Source organism: Stylophora pistillata, chromosome 4 (assembly GCF_964205215.1).
Source record: "Stylophora pistillata chromosome 4, jaStyPist1.2, whole genome shotgun sequence".
Lineage (NCBI taxonomy): Eukaryota > Metazoa > Cnidaria > Anthozoa > Scleractinia > Pocilloporidae > Stylophora > Stylophora pistillata.
This window is the reverse complement of record NC_142522.1, coordinates 26,173,808-26,194,181: the sequence shown is the minus strand read 5'-3', so window position 1 is coordinate 26,194,181 and position 20,374 is coordinate 26,173,808. Positions and strand designations below refer to the sequence as shown.

Genomic DNA, 20,374 nt, shown 5'->3' with positions numbered 1-20,374 from the left:
GCTTTTTATCTGGAGTTGTATTTCCATCTTGCCATGGTTGTTGTGGTAAGTGTCTATTTTTCTTTTACTTTGCGTTATTCTTAAAGCAACTTTGTGACAACAGTTCTTAGCTTTTTCAGTTCCTCAAAATAGATATCAACTGAAGTTCCTTCACCCTTTTAGCGGATCTCCACCCACTAGTAGAAATGTTTTATCGGACATTTGCAATGGCGTGTGATTACGACGCCCTAAAAGAAAATTTGAAGGACCTGATTACTGGGTAACGAGAGACTTAAAGTTTCTTCCGTGAAAAATCAGGAAAGCCTACAGAATAGGCGTGGTGTTTTATCTTTTGCGTGTTTCAGGTGAGCGGAGGCAGTGTGAGACGCGGGAGATGAAACACGCGCGGGAAGAGGTGCGCAAAAAAGGTACATATTCAAATTCAAAAGGCGAGAGAGGCCGTGCGTGTCTCATTCCTAAAAAGAATTATAAAAAAGCAGAAAAAAAAAAAGAATTTCGCTATTAGATGCTCTGCTAGCCTGGGTAAAATTAGTTCCTTTTCGAAATTGGTCATATTTTAAATTTCAATGTTCGTGCCATATGTCCTGGTCATCATGATGGGGAGAAGCATAAATTCCGAAAGCATCATGTTCGTTACGGTGAAAATGGTAGTCACAATTTGTTTATCACCTGCTTCTTTCAATTAGTTGAAGAGTCTAATGAAAAGATGTAAAACAGTTGGAGGGTCGAGCTTTCCTGCGCAACAAACAGTTGCTTTTCCTAGCTTTGTCAATGACACCTTACACAAATTGAGATAAATGGGAAAACGTCACTTTTCAAGATTACCTGAGACTGCGATATTCAGGACATTCAGTCAGGAGGCATTTGTGAAAAAAAATCCACCCCCCCTCCCCCTTGAGTTATCATTCGTTTTGCCTTGTTGAGGGAGGTTTTCGATTCATTTTAGGACCAGAATATTTTCATAATTTTCTTATGTGCTAACTTAGTTCGTGGAACGGAGTAACCTGTTTCACCATCGGAGGACATTGGCGTCATGCGATACAAGACGTGTTTGTTATTTGTTTAAATGTGAACTTGCACTCCATAAAAATTATAATCACATGGATTGTTTCGAGCGCGGGAGGCCGTTTTCCTTTGGGAAGGAAATTTATTGCGGCGAAGCAAAATTGTCAACCGCCTTAAAAGTGATAATCGCGTTCCAGAATCGCGTTCCAGCATCCCTACCACTCGTCAACCACTCCGTTTCGGAAAGTTCTAGTTAGGTGCTCGACAGGAAATTAGAATCAGGAATTCATTGATAATTTACCGAGGCGACGTAACGCATGTCTTCCCTTATTTGAGTAGCATCAAAATTGAAACCAATAAATTAGTTCGGATCATGAGAAGATGAATACCAAAGCGGTTAAGTGTGGGCGTTTGTACAACTGTCCATAACCCAGTGGCATATTGTTAAAAAAAATTAAACTTCTCTAGAAGCGGTTTGCGGGGCTTCACCAAAACAATAACAGTAGTCCGCCAAGCTGTTATAATAAGTTGAAGTCATAATTCGTGCAAAAAGGAAGCTGAAACCTTCATTTACTTTGGCGCTTTCCAGATGTGACTGATTCAACCTTATGGAAATGGCATCTTTGTATAAATTTGACCGACAGACGCCGTTAATCGTCTCTGATTTTGCCATTTTCTCCGAAATCGTGTTCCCCTTTTGTGGAGGCTGCACAGGTAGGGACATACCATGGAAGCAATACCATATTAGCAATTTTGTTTATTAAGTAATGGTTTCTTTCGCTTATTTCACTCGTCGTCGAGAAATCCTTACGAATTTAGATTTTTTTTAATTGGCTCGTCTTTTTTTTTTCGTTCGTATACTCTAAGCTAAAAATTGAGAGTTATAGTTCATGCCCATGCCATATTTTAAATCTACAAATAATACATCCTGCAGATGTTCATTGTCGACTGTTTGAGAGAAAAGAAAAAACAACGGCTAATACAGACGTTTCGTCAAATGGTTTAAAAAACCTTGGTTGTAAGTTTTCCATAATTTTGTTCTTTTTTTGTTCTTTATTTTTTGTTTTTTTAATCAGTGCGTTGTTTTTTCGCTTTTGAACAGAATCTCTGTAGTAGCAGCCCTTGTGTCAATAACGGAACTTGCCAAGTTTGTTTCACCAGCAAAGGGTTTCGATGCGTTTGTGTTCCTGGATATGCTGGAGCAAACTGCAGTGGTACTGTAAAATTCTGTGATTTTAAAAATCTAGTTGTGCCTGATCTGTGATCAACATATATTCTCAAAACAGAAGAAAATTTTGTTGATGGGCACAAAAAGTCATCTACCTATAAGTTCTCATAGCTAAAACCCCGAAGGAAGTTGTTTGCACTTGAAATCAAGCTGAAAATGATAAGCATGTCAAATAGAATCAGCTAGCATTGGTCACTGACGCGTGACTATACATTTGCTTTATTGACCAAGCTCGCGGTCAAGATGGCTAGATGTTTGGCGAGTTCTTCTGCATTTTTATGGACCAAGGCAAAGTTTAGGTCCATAAAAATGTAAAAAAAGAACGAGGCTAATATCCAGCCATCTTGACCGAACAAGCTTGGTTAATAAATGATTTATTATATTGCAAAAAGATCAGTTCGCTTTATTAAGCGTGAGAATGACTTGCTTACTTCGAGAGCGGGGAATAAAAGCCAACTGTGTTTGTAACACATCAAACTCACGAGAGTCGTTTCTGTTCTACTATTTTGACTATCCTCTGCCACATTTTTGCGTTTCCATCGCCAAAATTGTCCAAGAGTTACAAACGTAGTTCTAGTTGTATGTTTTTGTTGTGCGGGATCAATGCGAGCAATTCCGAGCAGGCAAGATAGGCCCATCTTGCCCGCTCGAGTAGCCAATCAGAACACAGGATTCGCTTTATCTAGCTCACGGGCGCTGTGAGCAATGTAATAACGTGACTTAATCGAGTTTTAATTGTGAGACAAAAGATAATAATTCATCAGAAATGTAAGATAGTTACTGAATCGATCACTTCGCCCTCCATAGAAAAAGCATATTCGTTTGCAACGATAAAATGGGCTCTTTAAGAAAAACTTTGTCAGGTTCAAGTTTGTTCCTACGAGATAGGGTGCACTATGGCCCCTCTTACTAGTTCATAATACGTAATCCCCCATCCCAGGGATATGTTTCTCAGTTTTCTGATACTAACCAACACTCCAAAGGGTAGAGAGGAACTTTGAGAGTTCAGATGGTTGGGTCGATATCTTTCTTGATCTTTTTAACTAAAAACTTCCTCAGACAGCTTGGGCAACTTCGCACGTTCAGGTTTATTTCTTTTCACAGTATTATCAAGATCGTGCAGTGACTTAAAAAAGCTCGATCCGAAAGCGAAAAGCGGAATCTGTCTGATAGATCCTGATGGTGAAGGAGGATTGCTGCCTTTCCTCGTCACCTGTGACATGAGTGACAAAGACAGAGTTGGCGTGACTGTCATAAGTCACGACAGCGAAAACAGGACATTGGTAGACAATTACTCATACCCGGGATCCTACTCGCGAAATATATCCTATAAAGGAGCGAGCATATCTCAATTGGTGAGTCTCGTCAACGTTTCCCAGCAGTGTGAGCAGTTTATTAAGTACGAGTGTCTTGGTTCTACATTGAAAGATGGCTTTTGGGTTTCACGTGATTCTGATGTAATGACCTACTGGAGTAGTGCAGCACGTGGCAGTCACAAGTGCGCTTGCGGAATGAACAACACGTGTGCACAAACCAGTATGCAGTGTAACTGTCATATGAATGACAATGTATGGCGTGAAGATAGTGGTGTCCTTACTAGCATGACACATCTGCCAGTTAAGCAGTTGAGGTTCGGAGACACAGATTTTGAGAAACCAGAACAATTTGACGAGAATGGGTTACCATACCTTGGGAAAGTTTAAGTGTTTTAGAATCACCTGATTCAAAGGAATAACGAAATCGTTAACCAATTCAAATCATCCAGTCTAATAAAAAATTATGACAACTATTGCAAGACAGTCAGTGATTCTTATGAATGTTTTATTTAATAGTTTTTTACAAATTATTTCGCGTGGCAATATTACAAGAGGAATCTTACAACGATAATTTAATGATGAGTAAAGGTAACTCGCACTACCCTTTTCAGTTATTTCATTTAGTTATTTACCGGCAACATTTAACAATGCTGGCCCAGTTCAGCTGCAAGCTGATTTGAATGAGGGCCTGTATAAAGAATATAAATGTGACGAAACATGTACTGATATATATCACTGAACTGTCAAGATATTGTAAACTTCGTGAGCTAGTGTAAAACCTCTGCATTGTAATCACGATGAATTCTGTTAAGAATAGCTACGCTGTGATTTCAACCATTTTTAAACAATTATTGGATGAGGTTTTTGTGATATACGGAATAATCAAGGTCGAGTTAAGTGTTATCAGCCGAAGCCGAAGGCTGAGGCTAATAACAATAACCAAGACCTTTATACATTATTTTAGTATTTTCCGAGTCTTTATCTTCAATTAATTTCTCAATTTCTCGCTGGGCCGGTTAAGCAAATCGAGATGCCATTCTTACTTCGCTGTCCGTGAACTTGATATTGCTCCACCGGAAATCATGCATTGCGCGCGCAACCTACAGACTATTCACGAATCTGTAGGTACAGATTAGTGAATAATCTGTAGGTTGCGCTGTTTCCCAGAAATAACTGTGGGCGTTTAGCCAATGAGAAGACAGATGGTGAATACAATTTATAATAACAATTGTAATTTGTAAAGAATAATGACTGATTTATCAACTCGTCTACGATTGAACCATATCTCGATAATTCTATTAACTATCCAAATATAATAGAGGTACAGAATTGTTTTTTTTTTTTTTTGTGTGTGTACTCATGACCGAAATTCAACTTAGGATAGTATTATTGAATATATATCTCCCAGTATGTAAATGCGCTGTGCTATTGGTGTTTCAAATAATTCTCGTGGCTGCATTTATTACAAATGAATAAAGGCTAATAGTTTCGAAAGAAACTGTTTGGGACTGCGTCGGTAGGAGTAACGAAATAATTTGGATATATCAACAAAGTTGAAATGGTAAATTAGCCACCGTAATGATTACAAAAGCTGACGTTTCGAGCGTTAGCCCTTCGTCGGAGCGAATAGAGGAATTGTGGGTTGTGTGTGCTTTCAAAGGCAGAAAATGGAGCTACGTTATTGGTGGGAGCATGGCAATGAGAAAAACATAAATAAATTAGTGGAATGAAAAGCGTTCCTTGATCCCTGTGGGATTTAGACTGCCGGTTTGAAAGATGAGCTTTTGTTCGAGATTTTTACGGCTTTCCGTGCCACCTAAGTGCAAGGAAAAACCGCAGATTGCCATTTGTTGCTTAGAATGATTAGGTAAATTAAAATGTCTAGCGACTGGTTTCACTAGTGTGTATTACAAACCTACAGACTCGCATAATTACTTGTTATATTCGTCTTCGCATCCATCTCACGTTAAGAATTCCTTCCTTTTTCTCAGTTTCTAAGACTTCGTCGTTTATGTAGTGATGACTCTGATTTCCGCCACAAATCAGAGTCAATGTGCCAGTTCTTCGATAAACGTGGTTACCCTGTTTCCGTCGTTCAGGCGGGTTACCACCGCGCTCAACTTATTGATCGACATTCAGCACTAAAAAAACGTCGCATAAGGAAGATTCCGACCGCATTCCATTCACTCTCACGTTTCACCCTCACAACCACTCAGTTAAATCCATCATTCTTAAAAACTTTAAATTACTTCAAAACGATCCAGAGACAAGCACTATCTTTTCGTAGTCTCTGCTCATTTCATTCAAACGCGACAAAAACATAGGCAAATTTTTGGTCAGAAGTTCTTTTCAGACTAATGACCAACCAGGCACTTTTAAATGCGCTCGTGCACGATGAAAAACGTGTCCTTTCATTCACAACACTGATAAAATATCGGGACCTAAACGATCCATTAAGATCACCGATCACTTCACGTGCACCTCCGCCAATGTAATCGATTGCATAACTTGCACTTATTGCAAAAAGATATACATCGGCGAAACAGGCAGAAGACTAGGTGACCGATTCCGAGAACACCTTCGAGACGTGGAAAGGAATGACAACGACAGATCGAAACCAGTCGCTAGACATTTTAATTTACCTAATCATTCTAAGCAACACATGGCAATCTGCGGTCTTTCCTTGCACTTAGGTGGCACGGAAAGCCGTAAAAATCTCGAACAAAAGCTCATCTTTCAAACCGGCAGTCTAAATCCCACGGGGATCAAGGAACGCTTCTAATTCCACTAATTTATTTATGTTTTTCTCATTGCCATGCTCCCACCAATAACGTAGCTCCATTTTCTGCCTTTAAAAGCACACACAACCCACAATTCCTCTATTCGCTCCGACGAAGGGCTAACGCTCGAAACGTCAGCTTTTTTAATCATTACGGTGGCTAATTTACCATTTCAACTTTGTTGATATATCCAGCACTGCACTGATAAAGCCCAGACGGCCGAAACAGTACTGTCTGCAGTTAGATATAGCTCTTTGGCATACAAAGCTTTGCTTTCATGTCCAAATTGAGCACTCTATCTAGGATGAGCCATTGCTGCTGCATTTGCGCATGCTCACTAGTTTACACTAGTTTGAGCACCCTGGCATGGCTTAGACGATACCACAAAGGTTGGGTCGTTTGGGGTGAACGTCTCGGTTCTCCCCGACGCGGGTTAGGGTCTCATAGCATGTAGTTCTCTGCATTATGGGACTCGTTACCCAACAGCAGTCCTTGCACACCCCGACTGTTCAGGTGCCCCGTTAGGCGGGGAGCGCTTCCGGGGGGCCAGGTTCGATTCCTGGGCGATTTTGGCGTACTGGTGTACCCTCCTTCAGGCGTTACTCGGCGGAACCATTGCACTCCGGTTCCGTTAAGTATATATGTCGTCCGGCCGTTGCAGCACTGACCATTGCACTATAGGGTCCGTGGCCGGGGGCGCCTGAAAAACAAAAAAAAACTGCACTGATACTTACCTGACGCGGGTTAGGGTCTCATAGCATGTAGTTCTCTGCATTATGGGACTCGTTACCCAACAGCAGTCCTTGCACACCCCGACTGTTCAGGTGCCCCGTTAGGCGGGGAGCGCTTGCGGGGGGCCAGGTTCGATTCCTGGGCGATTTTGGCGTACTGGTGTACCCTCCTTCAGGCGTTACTCGGCGGAACCATTGCACTCCGGTTCCGTTAAGTATATATGTCGTCCGGCCGTTGCAGCACTGACCATTGCACTAATGGGTCCGTGGCCGGGGGCGCCTGAAAGACAAAAAAAAAAAAAAAAAAAAAAAACTGCACTGATGAGGCCCAGAAGGCCGAAACAGTAAAAAGCTTCTCGGCCTCTTGAGTTAAAAGGCTTATGAAAAGTTTGTTTTTCTTGCTTTTGCAGCAATTGGTCAACATGGACAGCCAGGAAAGTGAAAATATCAGCCAGTTTACTACAGATAACTCGACAGCGAATCCAGGAGACGTCGTAGACGCAAGCGTGGTAGAAGGTTCACAGTCCTGGGACGCAGACGTGGAAATCGAAATCCCTGAGGTACTGAAAAATCTGGAAAATAAGGGTGTGAAATTTAAGGCCGTGCCTTTTTTGAATGCTCCTAGTCAAAGTAAAATCACGAAGGATCGCTCTATCTATTTTAGCGTTGATACAATCGTCACATCGCAAATAATTCTCGAAGCTTTTGACGCGGCAGAAATCGATATTGACGCTATCACCGGAATCCAGAGAAAGGCGTCCAATAGATCTTGGATCGTAACTTTTAAGAGCCGTGCAGCTAAAGAAGCCGCTCTTGAAACACCTTTTGTCGTGATTGCCGGTCTCAAAGTGTTCTTGGGCGACTGCGAAAATCGTTTGGTCCTCATCAAGATCCATGAAGCCCCCGCTGAACTACCCGACACTGCCGTGATTGGCCGACTCAGCCACTACGGTCGTGTCCTTTCATTTCGGCGCGACAAAATTGCACAACATATCGAGAATGGAGTAAGAACGGCTCGAATGGCGCTACATCGAACTATCCCTGCCAACATCAACATAGCTGGTGAACCTATTAAAATATGGTACCCAAATCAGCCAAAAGCTTGCCGGAATTGTGGAGCTACTGACCACATGGCCAAAGACTGCTCTGCAGTCCGTTGTTTTAATTGTGAATGCCCTGGGCATCGAGCTCAAGAATGTAAAGACTCGCCAAGATGTTCCGTTTGTTTAGCGGACAACCATTCCATGCCTCAATGCCCCTTCCTGCTCTTCAGCGCGAACGTCGACAGTGAGCCAACGCCACCTAAAACTGAAGAGGAAAAGAAACAAGAGCGAGCCCAGCGCGCCAAGGAAAGAGAAGAAAGGCAGAAAAAACTACAACAACAGAGAGAACAACAGCGACAACAAGAAGAACAACAGAAATTACTAGAAAAGCAGAAACAGCAAGAACAACAGAAACAACAAGATCAAGAGAAACAACGAGAACAACAACGCGACGAAGGTAGAAGAGAACGACCAAGAGAACGAAGAGACGAGCGAGGGAGGGACGATCGAGAAGAACGAAGAGATGACCGGAGAGACGACAGAAGAGAGAGAGATAGAAACGATCGAGATTATTATCGCGGCCGCGATGACCGCGATAGATCTTCCCGCCGTGACTACTCTGGCTCCGAAACTGATGATGATGGATGGGAGAGAGTTAAACCTAGGAGAAGGCGGTACAGACATTAATTTTTTATTTATATTCAATGAGTAAGCTTAAAATAATTTCTCTAAATGTGCGAGGACTCGGGTCCTCCAATAAAAGTCGAAAAATTATTCAAGAATTAAATTATTCAAACTGTGACATAATCCTTTTACAAGAAACACATGTCTCATGCAAAAAACAAGCGGAGGAATTCGAAATACTCTGGCGCGGCAAATGTCTGTGGTCCTTCGGGACTGGCAGGTCTGCCGGTGTTGCCATCCTCTTTTCTCTAAACTTCCCAGACAAAATTATCCGTTTTTTGACCGATTCCGAAGGAAGAATATTGAGCTTACTCATTGACTACTATAATTCTAAACTAAATTTAGTAAACATTTACTCTCCCAATACTATTTCGGATCGTAAAAGTTTTTTCTCTTGTCTGCACAATTACTTTCTCCCCCAAGGGGATCTAGTGATCGGGGGAGACTTTAATTGTGTAGACAATGTCCTAGATAAATTAAATTGTTCCGCCATCCTATTGTCTGATCAAAAACTTCTCCGATCCCTTTGTGCTGACTTCTCACTTACAGACATTTGGCGCAAAAACAACCCGCGCAAAGTAACTTTCACCTGGTCTAACAAAGACCATACCCAGGCATCTAGAATTGACCGCTTTCTCGTCGCTAAAGGCTTAACCCTAGTAACGAAATGTAATATTCTTCCATGCGTATACGACCTATCCGATCATGACTTTGTAAAAATTGAACTAACGACTAACCCTTCTAATCACGGTCCTGGAATTTGGAAGTTCAACAGCTCTTTACTCTCAGATGTAGAATTTAAAAACATTATGTCAAAATCGATTAATAACTTTAAGCTTAAAATTCCCGAATTCGCCTCCCTTCGCGAATGGTGGGATGCTCTAAAAATTGAAATCCGCAAAACAAGTATTTCACACTGTATCCGTAAACAGAGAATAGCAAATGCCAAAAGAATCCTAATTACTAAGGAATTAACCCATGCTAAAAACGCTTTACATTCTAATCGCTTAAATAACCCAGGTGTAATTAGCGATTTGGAAAGCCAATTGTCCTCTCTAATCTCGAAAGAAGCCGTAGGAGCTAAAGTCCGCTCCCGAGCACAATGGTTCGAAGAAGGCGAGAAACCAACACGCTATTTCTTCCGTCTGGAGAAAAAACGAGCTGACATGAATAGTTTTGAATCTTTTTTTGACGAGAACGGTGTTCTCAGAAATTCTCAAAATGATCTTGAAAGAATTTTAACCAATTTCTACAAGAATTTATTCACCAAAGATCCTCTTGATATGCGAATTCAAACTGAAATAATTGACGACCTCGAATTTTCACTGACTGATTGTGAGCGCAATCTATGTGAAGGCCCTTTTTCTAATAAAGAATTACTTACTGCATTGGAAGGCCTTCAGACCGGCAAGTCACCCGGTTCTGATGGTCTCCCAACAAAATTTTACTCGTGTTTTTGGAACGATTTGAGCGAATCTCTCCTTTCTGTTTTGAACGAGGCCTTTCTTGCTGGCTCCCTCGCGGATAGCCAGTACTAGGGCCTCCTACGACTCATCCACAAAAAAGATGATCGACGCCTCGCAAAAAATTGGCGCCCAATTTCCTTGTTAAACACTGTCTACAAGTTAGCATCTAAAATCATCACTGAACGATTGAAAATGTCATGAACTCCATCGTGCATTCAGACCAAACGTGCGGCGTGGTCGGCCGCACTATCTTCTCAAATTTGGCCTTACTTCGTGATGCCCTTGACATGATTGACAAAACTAATGAACCAGGTATTCTCATTTCCTTAGATCAAGAAAAAGCTTTTGACCGAGTTGACCACGAATTCATGATGAGAGTATTGCGTAAATTTGGTTTCGGCCCCTCCTTTTGTGGGTGGGTCGAACTATTTTATTCTAAAGCCTTCTCTAGAATCATTGTTAATGGCTCCCTGTCCCCCCCTGTCCACTTAAGAAGAGGGGTGAGACAAGGATGCCCATTATCTCCTCTCCTTTATGTGCTAGTTTCAGAAGTATTATCAACGCAAATCCGTAATTGTAAAGATATTGAAGGTTTCCTGCTCCCCGGAGCAGGGGGCCTTCAATACAAAATATCCCAGTACGCTGACGATGCTACTTGCATCTTAAAATCCGAAAGATCTCTTTCTTCACTTCTCCGAGTCGTATCAAAATTTGAACAAGGATCTGGCGCTAAACTGAACACGTCCAAATCTGAAGCAATGTGGTTAGGAAAATGGCGAACTAGAATTGAATCTCCCTATGGCCTTAAATGGGTCACTAAAATGAGAGTGCTTGGTGTTTACTTCTCAAACGGCCTCGTCAATGTCGACGACGACAATTGGCGGGCCAAATTAGACAAACTAAGTTCGGTTCTAAATCTTTGGAAACAAAGAGACCTGTCTTTTATCGGTAGAACCTTAATTGTAAACACTTTAGGCGCAAGCCGTTTATGGCACGTTGCTAAAGTCATCCCCCCACCCCGTTGGGTGCACGATAGCTTTAAGTCGATCATTTGGCCTTTTATCTGGAAAGGAAAAATGGAAAATGTAAGTCGCGATCGCTGTTGTGCGCCCCCATCCTCTGGGGGCCTCAACGTCGTTAATTTTAAAGCTAAGTGCGCTAGCCTGCGCCTTTCTGTTTTTTCCAGTTTAAGAGATGACTTTGGCACATCCAAATGGCATTACCTAGCTCGATATTTTTTAGGACATAAGCTAACTATTCTAGATCCCCGTTTTTCTTTTCCCACAAATTCTGGCCCCTCTTCCTTCCTTCCAATTACTACCGGCTTTGTTTAGATAATTTCCGTACCTTGCATCAGAAAACTGGTGCCTTACCTGATTTACTCACCAGTAAGAATTTATATCTTTTGTTGCTTGACCCCGTCTGCGTTGCACCCCGGTGCTCCGGTTTTTGGGCGTCTGCTATGGACCGCCCCATCAATCGTTGGGCCTGGGTGTGGCGCAAGTCTCGCCTAAAGCTAATTGAGAACAAGAAGAACGATCTAATTTGGCTATTGATCCATAGAATGATCCGCGTAAGATATCTCCTAAAGTCTTGGGGATACATCAATAATGACAAATGCGCGATCTGCGGTAAAACAGAAACTATTGAACACTGTTTCTTGGGATGTCCCAGAGTTGTGAAAGTCTGGGACTATTTCTCTCCCCTTTTTCGTGTTCTACTCGACTCCCCCTTCTCTATCTCCCCTACCTCTATCTATTACCCCTTTTCCCTAGACCAATCTACCACCAGTATATCCTTATCTAACTTTCTCAAGGCAACCATCATATATTGGTGTTGGCTTGCCAGAAATAAAGCTACCTTCGAAGGTTCTCTTTTGAGCTCCAACGCGATTATCGACTTAATTAAAAAAGATGTCCAACTCAGAATTCTTAGCAGCGACACTGATACCTTAAGGAATTTTTGGTCTTTTAAAAACGCATTTTGTTCGGCCGATGCTGGTAAACCTGTCTTCTTTCCCTCTCTTGCTCCCCCCTGAACCTTTGTATATAATAAAACTTGTTAAACCTCGCCCATGAGGGGTCCTTACTCCGGGCTACAGGCCCGCGCGCTGTTTGCGCCCCACATGGTCGGGACAAAACTCTTTGTAAATAGTAAATAGAACTTTATAAATAGAAAACTTGTAAATAGAACTTTGTTAGCTCTTACAGGTGGGCGCTTACTCCGGGCTGTTATAGCCCGTGCGCTGTTCGTGCCGCCTGTAAGAAAAAATGTCATTAGTAACTCATAATTTAATTCGAATACTTTAATCAATTAGAATTGTAAATAGATATCATTGACGAAATAAAACCGCCTGGTCTCCAGGCTTTTATATTTTTAAAAAAAAAAAAGTTATAAGCTTCTCGGCCTTTTAGCCTATAAAAATCAGTATTCTCTTTTTTCTTTCAGTTTTGATAATGGAAAGCCAGGAGAGCCAATTTAATGAGCAGTTCACCAGTACCACCGACGGAACCTGGGCAACAGCGTCCGAGCTTAATGTCCCGGAGGCCTTAAAACTCCTTGAAAACAGTGGTGTGCGTTTTAGAGGCGTACCATTTATGGGCTCAGGGCAAACCAAGATCATCAAAGACCGGTCAGTGTATTTTTCCGTGGATACCTTGGTTACCTCCCAGACTATTTTGGAGAGCTTTGATGCCGCTGGCATTGACATTGATTCAATCGCCACCATCCAGAAGAAAAGTTCGAACAAGTCCTGGGTAGTCTCTTTTGTATCGCGAGCGGCGAAGGAGGCTGCTCTTGAAACCCCCTACGTTGAGACCGAGGGGCTGAAAACCTTTCTTGGCGACTGCGAGAACCGTCTTGCAATTGTGAAAATATATGAGGCGCCAGCGGAGCTGCCGGATACGGCCTTAATTGGCCGCCTTAGCCACTATGGCCGTGTCCTCAGCTTCCGCCGTGATCTAATCGCGCAACATATCGAAAACGGAGTGCGAACGGCCAGAATGAATATCGCCCACAAGATCCCAAATACTATCCGCGTGGCCGGTGAGACGATACGTATCTGGTACCCGAACCAGCCTAAATCGTGTAGAAACTGCGGTGATGAGAGCCATTTGGCCAGGGAATGCTCAACAGTTCGTTGCTTTAACTGTGAGCGCCCTGGCCACCGTTCCGAAGATTGCGAGGAAGGGGCTAAATGTTCAGTTTGTTTGTCAGACGAACATCTCATTGACAGCTGCCCGTTTGTTCTCTTCAGCGCAAATATTGATGCCGGTGCGAAGGTAGAGAAAACGGAGGAACAGAAGAAAATGGAGCGGGATGAACGACGGAAACGCATGAAGGAAAAACGCGAAAAGGAAGACAAACGTAAACAGGACGAAGAGCGAAAGAAGCAAACGAAGGAAGAAAGGAAACAGCCCCCTGAGGGACGCGACAAGCGACAAAAGGACTCAGAAAGAAAAGACGAGCGAAGGGATGAACGGCGGGATGAGCGAAGAGATGAACGGCGAGACGAGCGAGGGGATGAACGGCGAGATGAGCGAGGGAACGAACGGCGAGGTGACCGAAAGAATGATCGAAGAGATGAGCGGGAAGAGAGAAGAGGCGACCGTGACCGCTATCGCAAGCGCGAAGACCGAGACAGATCTTTTCGCCGCGATTATTCAGATACTGATAGCGACGACGGATGGGAAAGAGTCAGGAGAAGGCGGTACAGATATTAGTTTATCTATTAATTTGCTTATTTATTTATTAACCAAACTCGATGAATAAGCTTAAAATAATTTCTGTAAATGTGCGAGGACTGGGGTCTTCTAGAAAAAGTAGGAAAATTATTCAAGAATTAAATTATTCAAACTGTGACATAATCTTTTTACAAGAAACACATGTCTCATGGAAAAAAACAAGCGGAGGAATTCGAAACACTCTGGCGCGGCAAATGTCTGTGGTCCTTCGGGACTGGCAGGTCTGCCGGTGTTGCCATCCTTTTTTCTTTAAACTTCCCAGGCAGAATTATTCGTTTTTTGACCGATTCTGACGGAAGAATATTGAGCTTACTCATTGACTACTATAATTCTAAACTAAATTTAGTAAACATTTACTCTCCCAATGCTATTTCGGATCGCAAAGGTTTTTTCTCTTGTCTGCACAATTACTTTCTCCCCCAAGGGGATCTAGTGATCGGGGGAGACTTTAATTGTGTAGACAATGTCCTAGATAAATTAAATTGTTCCGCCATCCCATTGTCTGATCAAAAACTTCTCCGATCCCTTTGTGCTGACTTCTCACTTACAGACATTTGGCGCAAAAACAACCCGCGCAAAGCAACTTTCACCTGGTCTAACAAAGACCATACCCAGGCATTTAGAATTGACCGCTTTCTCGTCGCTAAAGGCTTAACCCTAGTAACGAAATGTAATAATCTTCCATGCGTATACGACCTATCCGATCATGACTTTGTAAAAATCGAACTAACGACTAACCCTTCTAATCACGGTCCTGGAATTTGGAAGTTCAACAGCTCTTTACTCTCAGATGTAGAATTTAAAAACATTATGTCAAAATCGATTAACAACTTTAAGTTTAAAATCCCCGAATTCGCCTTCCTTCGCGAATGGTGGGATGCTCTAAAAATTGAAATCCGCAAAACAAGTATTTCATACTGTACCCGTTAACAGAGAACAGCAAATGCCAAAAGAATCCTAAGTACTAAGCAATTAACCCGAGCAAAAAACGCTTTACATTCTAATCGCCTAAATACACCAAGTGTAATTAGCGACTTGGAAAGCCAATTGTCCTCTCTAATCTCGAAAGAAGCCGAAGGAGCTAAAGTCCGCTCCCGAGCACAATGGTTCGAAGAAGGCGAGAAACCAACACGCTATTTCTTCCGTCTGGAGAAAAAACGAGCTGACATGAATAGTTTTGAATCTTTTTTGACGAGGACGGTGTTCTCAGAAATTCTCAAAATGATCTTGAAAGAATTTTAACCAATTTCTACAAGAATTTATTCACCAAAGATCCTCTTGATATGCGAATTCAAACTGAAATAATTGACGACCTCGAATTTTCACTGACTGATTATGAGCGCAATCTATGTGAAGGCCCTTTTTCTGATAAAGAATTACTTACTGCATTGGAACGTCTTCAGACCGGCAAGTCACCCGGCTCTGATGGTCTCCCAACAGAATTTTATTCGTGTTTTTGGAATGATTTGAGCGAATCTCTCCTTTCAGTTTTGAACGGCGCCTTTCTTGCTGGCTCCCTCGCAGATAGCCAGTACGAGGGCCTCCTACGACTCATCCACAAAAAAGATGATCGACGCTTCGCAAAAAATTGGCGCCCAATTTCCTTGTTAAACACTGACTACAAGTTAGCATCTAAAATCATCACTGAACGATTGAAAAAAGTCATGAACTCCATCGTGCATTCAGACCAAACGTGCGGCGTGGTCGGCCGCACTATCTTCTCGAATTTGGCCTTACCTCATGATGCCCTTGACATGATTGAAAAAACTTATAAACCAGGTATTCTCATTTCCTTAGATCAAGAAAAAGCTTTTGACCGAGTTGACCACGAATTCATGATGAGAGTATTGCGTAAATTTGGTTTCGGTCCCTCCTTTTGTGGGTGGGTCGCACTATTTTATTCTAAAGCCTTCTCTAGAATCATTGTTAATGGCTCCCTGTCCCCCCCCGTCCACTTAAGAAGAGGGGTGAGACAGGGATGTCCATTATCTCCTCTCCTTTATGTGCTAGTTTCAGAAGTATTATCAACGCAAATCCGTAATTGTAAAGATATTGAAGGTTTCCTGCTCCCCGGAGCAGGGGGCTTTCAATATAAAATATCCCAGTACGCTGACGATGCTACTTGCATCTTAAAATCCGAAAGATCTCTTTCTTCACTTCTCCGAGTCGTATCAAAATTTGAACAAGGATCTGGCGCTAAACTGAACACGTCCAAATCTGAAGCAATGTGGTTAGGAAAATGGCGAGCTAGAATTGAATCTCCCTATGGCCTCAAATGGGTCACTAAAATGAGAGTGCTTGGTGTTTACTTCTCAAACGGCCTCGTCAATGTCGACGACGACAATTGGCGGGCCAAATTAGACAAACTAAGTTCGGTTCTAAATCTTTGGAAACAAAGAGACCTGTCTTTTATCGGTAGGACCTTAATTGTAAATACTTTAGGCGCAAGCCGTTTATGGCACGTTGCTAAAGTCATCCCCCCTCCCCGTTGGGTGCACGATAGCTTTAAGTCGATCATTTGGCCTTTTATCTGGAAAGGAAAAGTGGAAAATGTTAGTCGCGATCGCTGTTGTGCGCCCCCATCGTCTGGGGGCCTCAACGTCGTTAATTTTAAAGCTAAGTGCGCTAGCCTGCGCCTTTCTGTTTTTTTCCAGTTTAAGAGATGACTTTGGCACATCTAAATGGCATTACCTAGCTCGATATTTTTTAGGACATAAGCTAACTATTCTAGATCCCCGTTTTTCTTTTCCCACCAATTCTGGTCCCTCTTCCTTCCTTCCTTCCAATTACTACCGGCTTTGTTTAGATAATTTCCGTACCTTGCATCAGAAAACTGGTGCCTTACCTGATTTACTCACCAGTAAGAATTTATATCTTTTGTTGCTTGAGCCCGTCTGCGTTGCACCCCGGTGCTCCGGTTTTTGGGCGTCTGCTATGGACCGCCCCATCAATCGTTGGGGCCTGGGTGTGGCGCAAGTCTCGCCTAAAACTAATTGAGAACAAGAAGAACGATCTAATTTAGCTATTGATCCATAGAATGATCCGCGTAAGATATCTCCTAAAGTCTTGGGGATACATCAATAATGACAAATGCGCGATCTGCGGAAAAACAGAAATTATTGAACACTGCTTCTTGGGATGTCCCAGAGTTGCGAAAGTCTGGGACCATTTCTCCCCCCTTTTCCGTGTTCTACTCGACTCCCCCTTCTCTATCTCCCCTACATCTATGTACTACCCTTTTTCCCTAGACCAATCTACCATAGCTATATCCTTATCTAACTTTCTCAAGGCAACCATCATATATTGGTGTTGGCTTGCCAGAAATAAAGCTACCTTCGAAGGTTCTCTTTTGAGCTCCAACGCGGTTATGGACTTAATTAAGAAAGATGTCCAACTCAGAATTCTTAGTAACGACACTGACACCTTAAGGAATTTTTGGTCTCTTAAAAACGTACTTTGTTCGGTCGACGCTGGTAAACCCGTCTTCTTCCCCTCTCTTGCTGCCCCCTGAACCTTTGTATATAATAAAACTTGTTAAATCTCGCCCATGAGGGGTGCTCACTCCGAGCTACAGGCCCGCGCGCTGTTTGCGCCCCACATGGTCGGAAAAATCTCTTTGTAATTAGTAAATAGAAAACTTTTAAGTAGAACTTTGTTACCTCTTACAGGTGTGCGCTTACTCCGGGCTGTTATGGCCCGTGCGCTGTTCGTGCCGCCTGTAAGAGAAAATATCATTAGTGAATTGAGACCTGTAATTACCTAAGTAACTCATAATTTAATTCGAATACTTTAATCAATTAGAATTGTAAATAGATATAATTGACGAAATAAAACCGCCTGGTCTCCAGGCTTTTATATTTAAAAAAAAAAAAAAAAAAATTACTGTCTGCAGTTAGTTATATATATATATATATATATATATATATATATATATATATATATATATATATATATAGACAGTGCACACTGTTTCGACCTATGTGGGTCTCATCAGTGCAGTGCATACACTGGGCCAAGCTCTGGACTAAACCATTGCCTGGGCGCTACACTTGTGGGACCAAGTGCAGACACGTTGCCATGCGCGAGTGCTCAAATCACAACTAAGGTGATGAGTTTCGCCCGAAGGCTAAGTGCATGGCAACCCCAGTGTAGAGTGCTCAATCGCAAGGTAGCCAAAAGGCAAAGCCAAGCGAGAGCTATCTAACTGCAGACAGTGCACACTGTTTCGACCTATGTGGGTCTCATCAGTGCAGTGCATACACTGGGCCAAGCTCTGGACTAAACCATTGCCTGGGCGCTACACTTGTGGGACCAAGTGCAGACACGTTGCCATGCGCGAGTGCTCAAATCACAACTAAGGTGATGAGCTTCGCCCGAAGGCTAAGTGCATGGCAACCCCAGTGTAGAGTGCTCAATCGCAAGGTAGCCAAAAGGTTGGCTTTGCCAGGCTTTGCCGTGTGTGTGTGTGTCTTTGGCACCCCATGGTTTAAATAAAAGAAAGGAATTTCATTCGAAAAAGCAGAATTTGCTATAATTAATTTTCCATCTTATATTAGGCGCTACTAATTGATCGTTTAAAGGCCCTTTTCTTGGATTTTGTCGGCCCTTTAAATAGGTGTGGATTGGGCTCAAAGGCCCTGCCAAGGGATCTTATTTTGATTAGTATCATTTAAGGGCCCCTCAAGGGATTTTGTTGCTAATTTGCCCTTTCGGGCTCCAAAGGCCTTGTTTTGAGATTTTGTTACGGTTTACAGTTGTAGTTAAAAGTGAGCCTCCCCTTTTTTTGCCTGCCGCATTGCTTCTTTGCAATTGGTTACGCCATTTATTTTAACATATCTAGTATTCTTATCTCTTAGTTTTTAGGGTTTGTTTCTTGTATTTTGTCCATTGCTTTCTTTGTAATTAGGTTTTTTTGTTATGTTTTTATTAGCACCAGTTCATTAGTCGTTATCTGTAATTACGTAATCATTAGCACTTCGATCTTATTTAATGCTCTTTTTTTATTTAAAAAGTTGTAAATAACTGAAGAAGGTCTCGGACCGAAACATTTTTTATTAAAATTTCAAATTTTTGACGTCAGAAGTTGTCCATCCTCGCAATTTTTAAATTGTCTACGTTCGTGTTTGCTGCGTGATTTGGACTGCGAATCTCTATCGATCCTCCTGGCGCGGTGCGCCTTTGTTGGCCTGAGAGTTCCACTAGATATAGCTCTTTGGCATACAAAGCTTTGCTTTCATGTCCAAATTGAGCACTCTATCTAGGATGAGTCATTGCCGTTGCAATTGCGCATGCTCGCTGGTTTACTCTAGTTTGAGCACTCTGGCATGGCTTAGACGATACCACAAAGGTTGGGTCGTTTGGGGTGACCGTTTCGGTTCTCCCCCATCCTAGCATTAGCACTGCACTGATACTTACCTGACGCGGGTTAGGGTCTCATAGCATGTAGTTCTCTGCATTATGGGACCCGTTACCCAACAGCAGTCCTTGCACACCCCGACTGTTCAGGTGCCCCGTTAGGCGGGGAGCGCTTCCGGGGGGCCAGGTTCGATTCCTGGGCGATTTTGGCGTACTGGTGTACCCTCCTTCAGGCGTTACTCGGCGGAACCATTGCACTCCGGTTCCGTTAAGTATATATGTCGTCCGGCCGTTGCAGCACTGACCATTGCACTATAGGGTCCGTGGCCGGGGGCGCCTGAAAAACAAAAAAAAAAAAAAAAAACTGCACTGATACTTACCTGACGCGGGTTAGGGTCTCATAGCATGTAGTTCTCTGCATTATGGGACCCGTTACCCAACAGCAGTCCTTGCACACCCCGACTGTTCAGGTGCCCCGTTAGGCGGGGAGCGCTTCCGGGGGACCAGGTTCGATTCCTGGGCGATTTTGGCGTACTGGTGTACCCTCCTTCAGGCGTTACTCGGCGGAACCATTGCACTCCGGTTCCGTTAAGTATATATGTCGTCCGGCCGTTGCAGCACTGACCATTGCACTATAGGGTCCGTGGCCGGGGGCGCCTGAAAAACAAAAAAAACTGCACTGATGAGGCCTAGAAGGCCGAAAAAGTTAAAAGCTTCTCGGCCTCTTGGGTAAAGTTAAAAGGCTTATGAAAAGTTTATTTTTCTTGCTTTTGCAGCAATTGGTCAACATGGACAGCCAGGAAAGTGAAAGTATCAGCCAGTTTACTACAGATAACTCGACAGCGAATCCAGGAGACGTCGTAGACGCAAGCGTGGCAGAAGGTTCACAGTCCTGGGACGCCGACGTGGAAATCGAAATCCCTGAGGTACTGAAAAATCTGGAAAATAAGGGTGTGAAATTTAAGGCCGTGCCTTTCTTGAATGCTCCTAGTCAAAGTAAAATCACGAAGGATCGCTCTATTT

The 20,374-nt window shown here is 42.8% G+C and overlaps 2 protein-coding genes across 2 annotated transcripts; both read left to right on the top strand.

Moving 5' to 3' along the window:
* Nucleotides 1-1,619: 1,619 nt before the first annotated feature.
* Nucleotides 1,620-4,362, top strand: LOC148733063 (neurexin-4-like). Its single transcript, XM_088757950.1, has 3 exons — nt 1,620-1,719; nt 2,082-2,219; nt 3,338-4,362. Exons 1-3 carry the CDS (start codon nt 1,620-1,622, stop codon nt 3,934-3,936), a joined length of 837 nt encoding a protein of 278 aa, XP_088614076.1. The 3' UTR covers nt 3,937-4,362.
* A 3,078-nt stretch (nt 4,363-7,440) lies between these two features.
* On the top strand, nt 7,441-9,042 carry LOC148733062 (uncharacterized). The gene has a single exon (XM_088758773.1). It carries the CDS (start codon nt 7,441-7,443, stop codon nt 8,788-8,790), a length of 1,350 nt encoding a protein of 449 aa, XP_088614899.1. The 3' UTR covers nt 8,791-9,042.
* Nucleotides 9,043-20,374: the final 11,332 nt, after the last annotated feature.

What these genes read in the sequence shown, in the direction of transcription:
- LOC148733063 (XM_088757950.1), top strand. Translation starts at nt 1,620, where the DNA reads ATGGCATCTTTGTATAAATTTGACCGACAGACGCCGTTAATCGTCTCT. An exon ending in CTTTTGTGGAGGCTGCACAG is followed by an intron (nt 1,720 to 2,081) that starts GTAGGGACATAC and finishes TTTTTTAATCAG; the next exon opens with TGCGTTGTTTTTTCGCTTTT. An exon ending in TGCTGGAGCAAACTGCAGTG is followed by an intron (nt 2,220 to 3,337) that starts GTACTGTAAAAT and finishes TTCTTTTCACAG; the next exon opens with TATTATCAAGATCGTGCAGT.
- LOC148733062 (XM_088758773.1), top strand. Translation starts at nt 7,441, where the DNA reads ATGAAAAGTTTGTTTTTCTTGCTTTTGCAGCAATTGGTCAACATGGAC.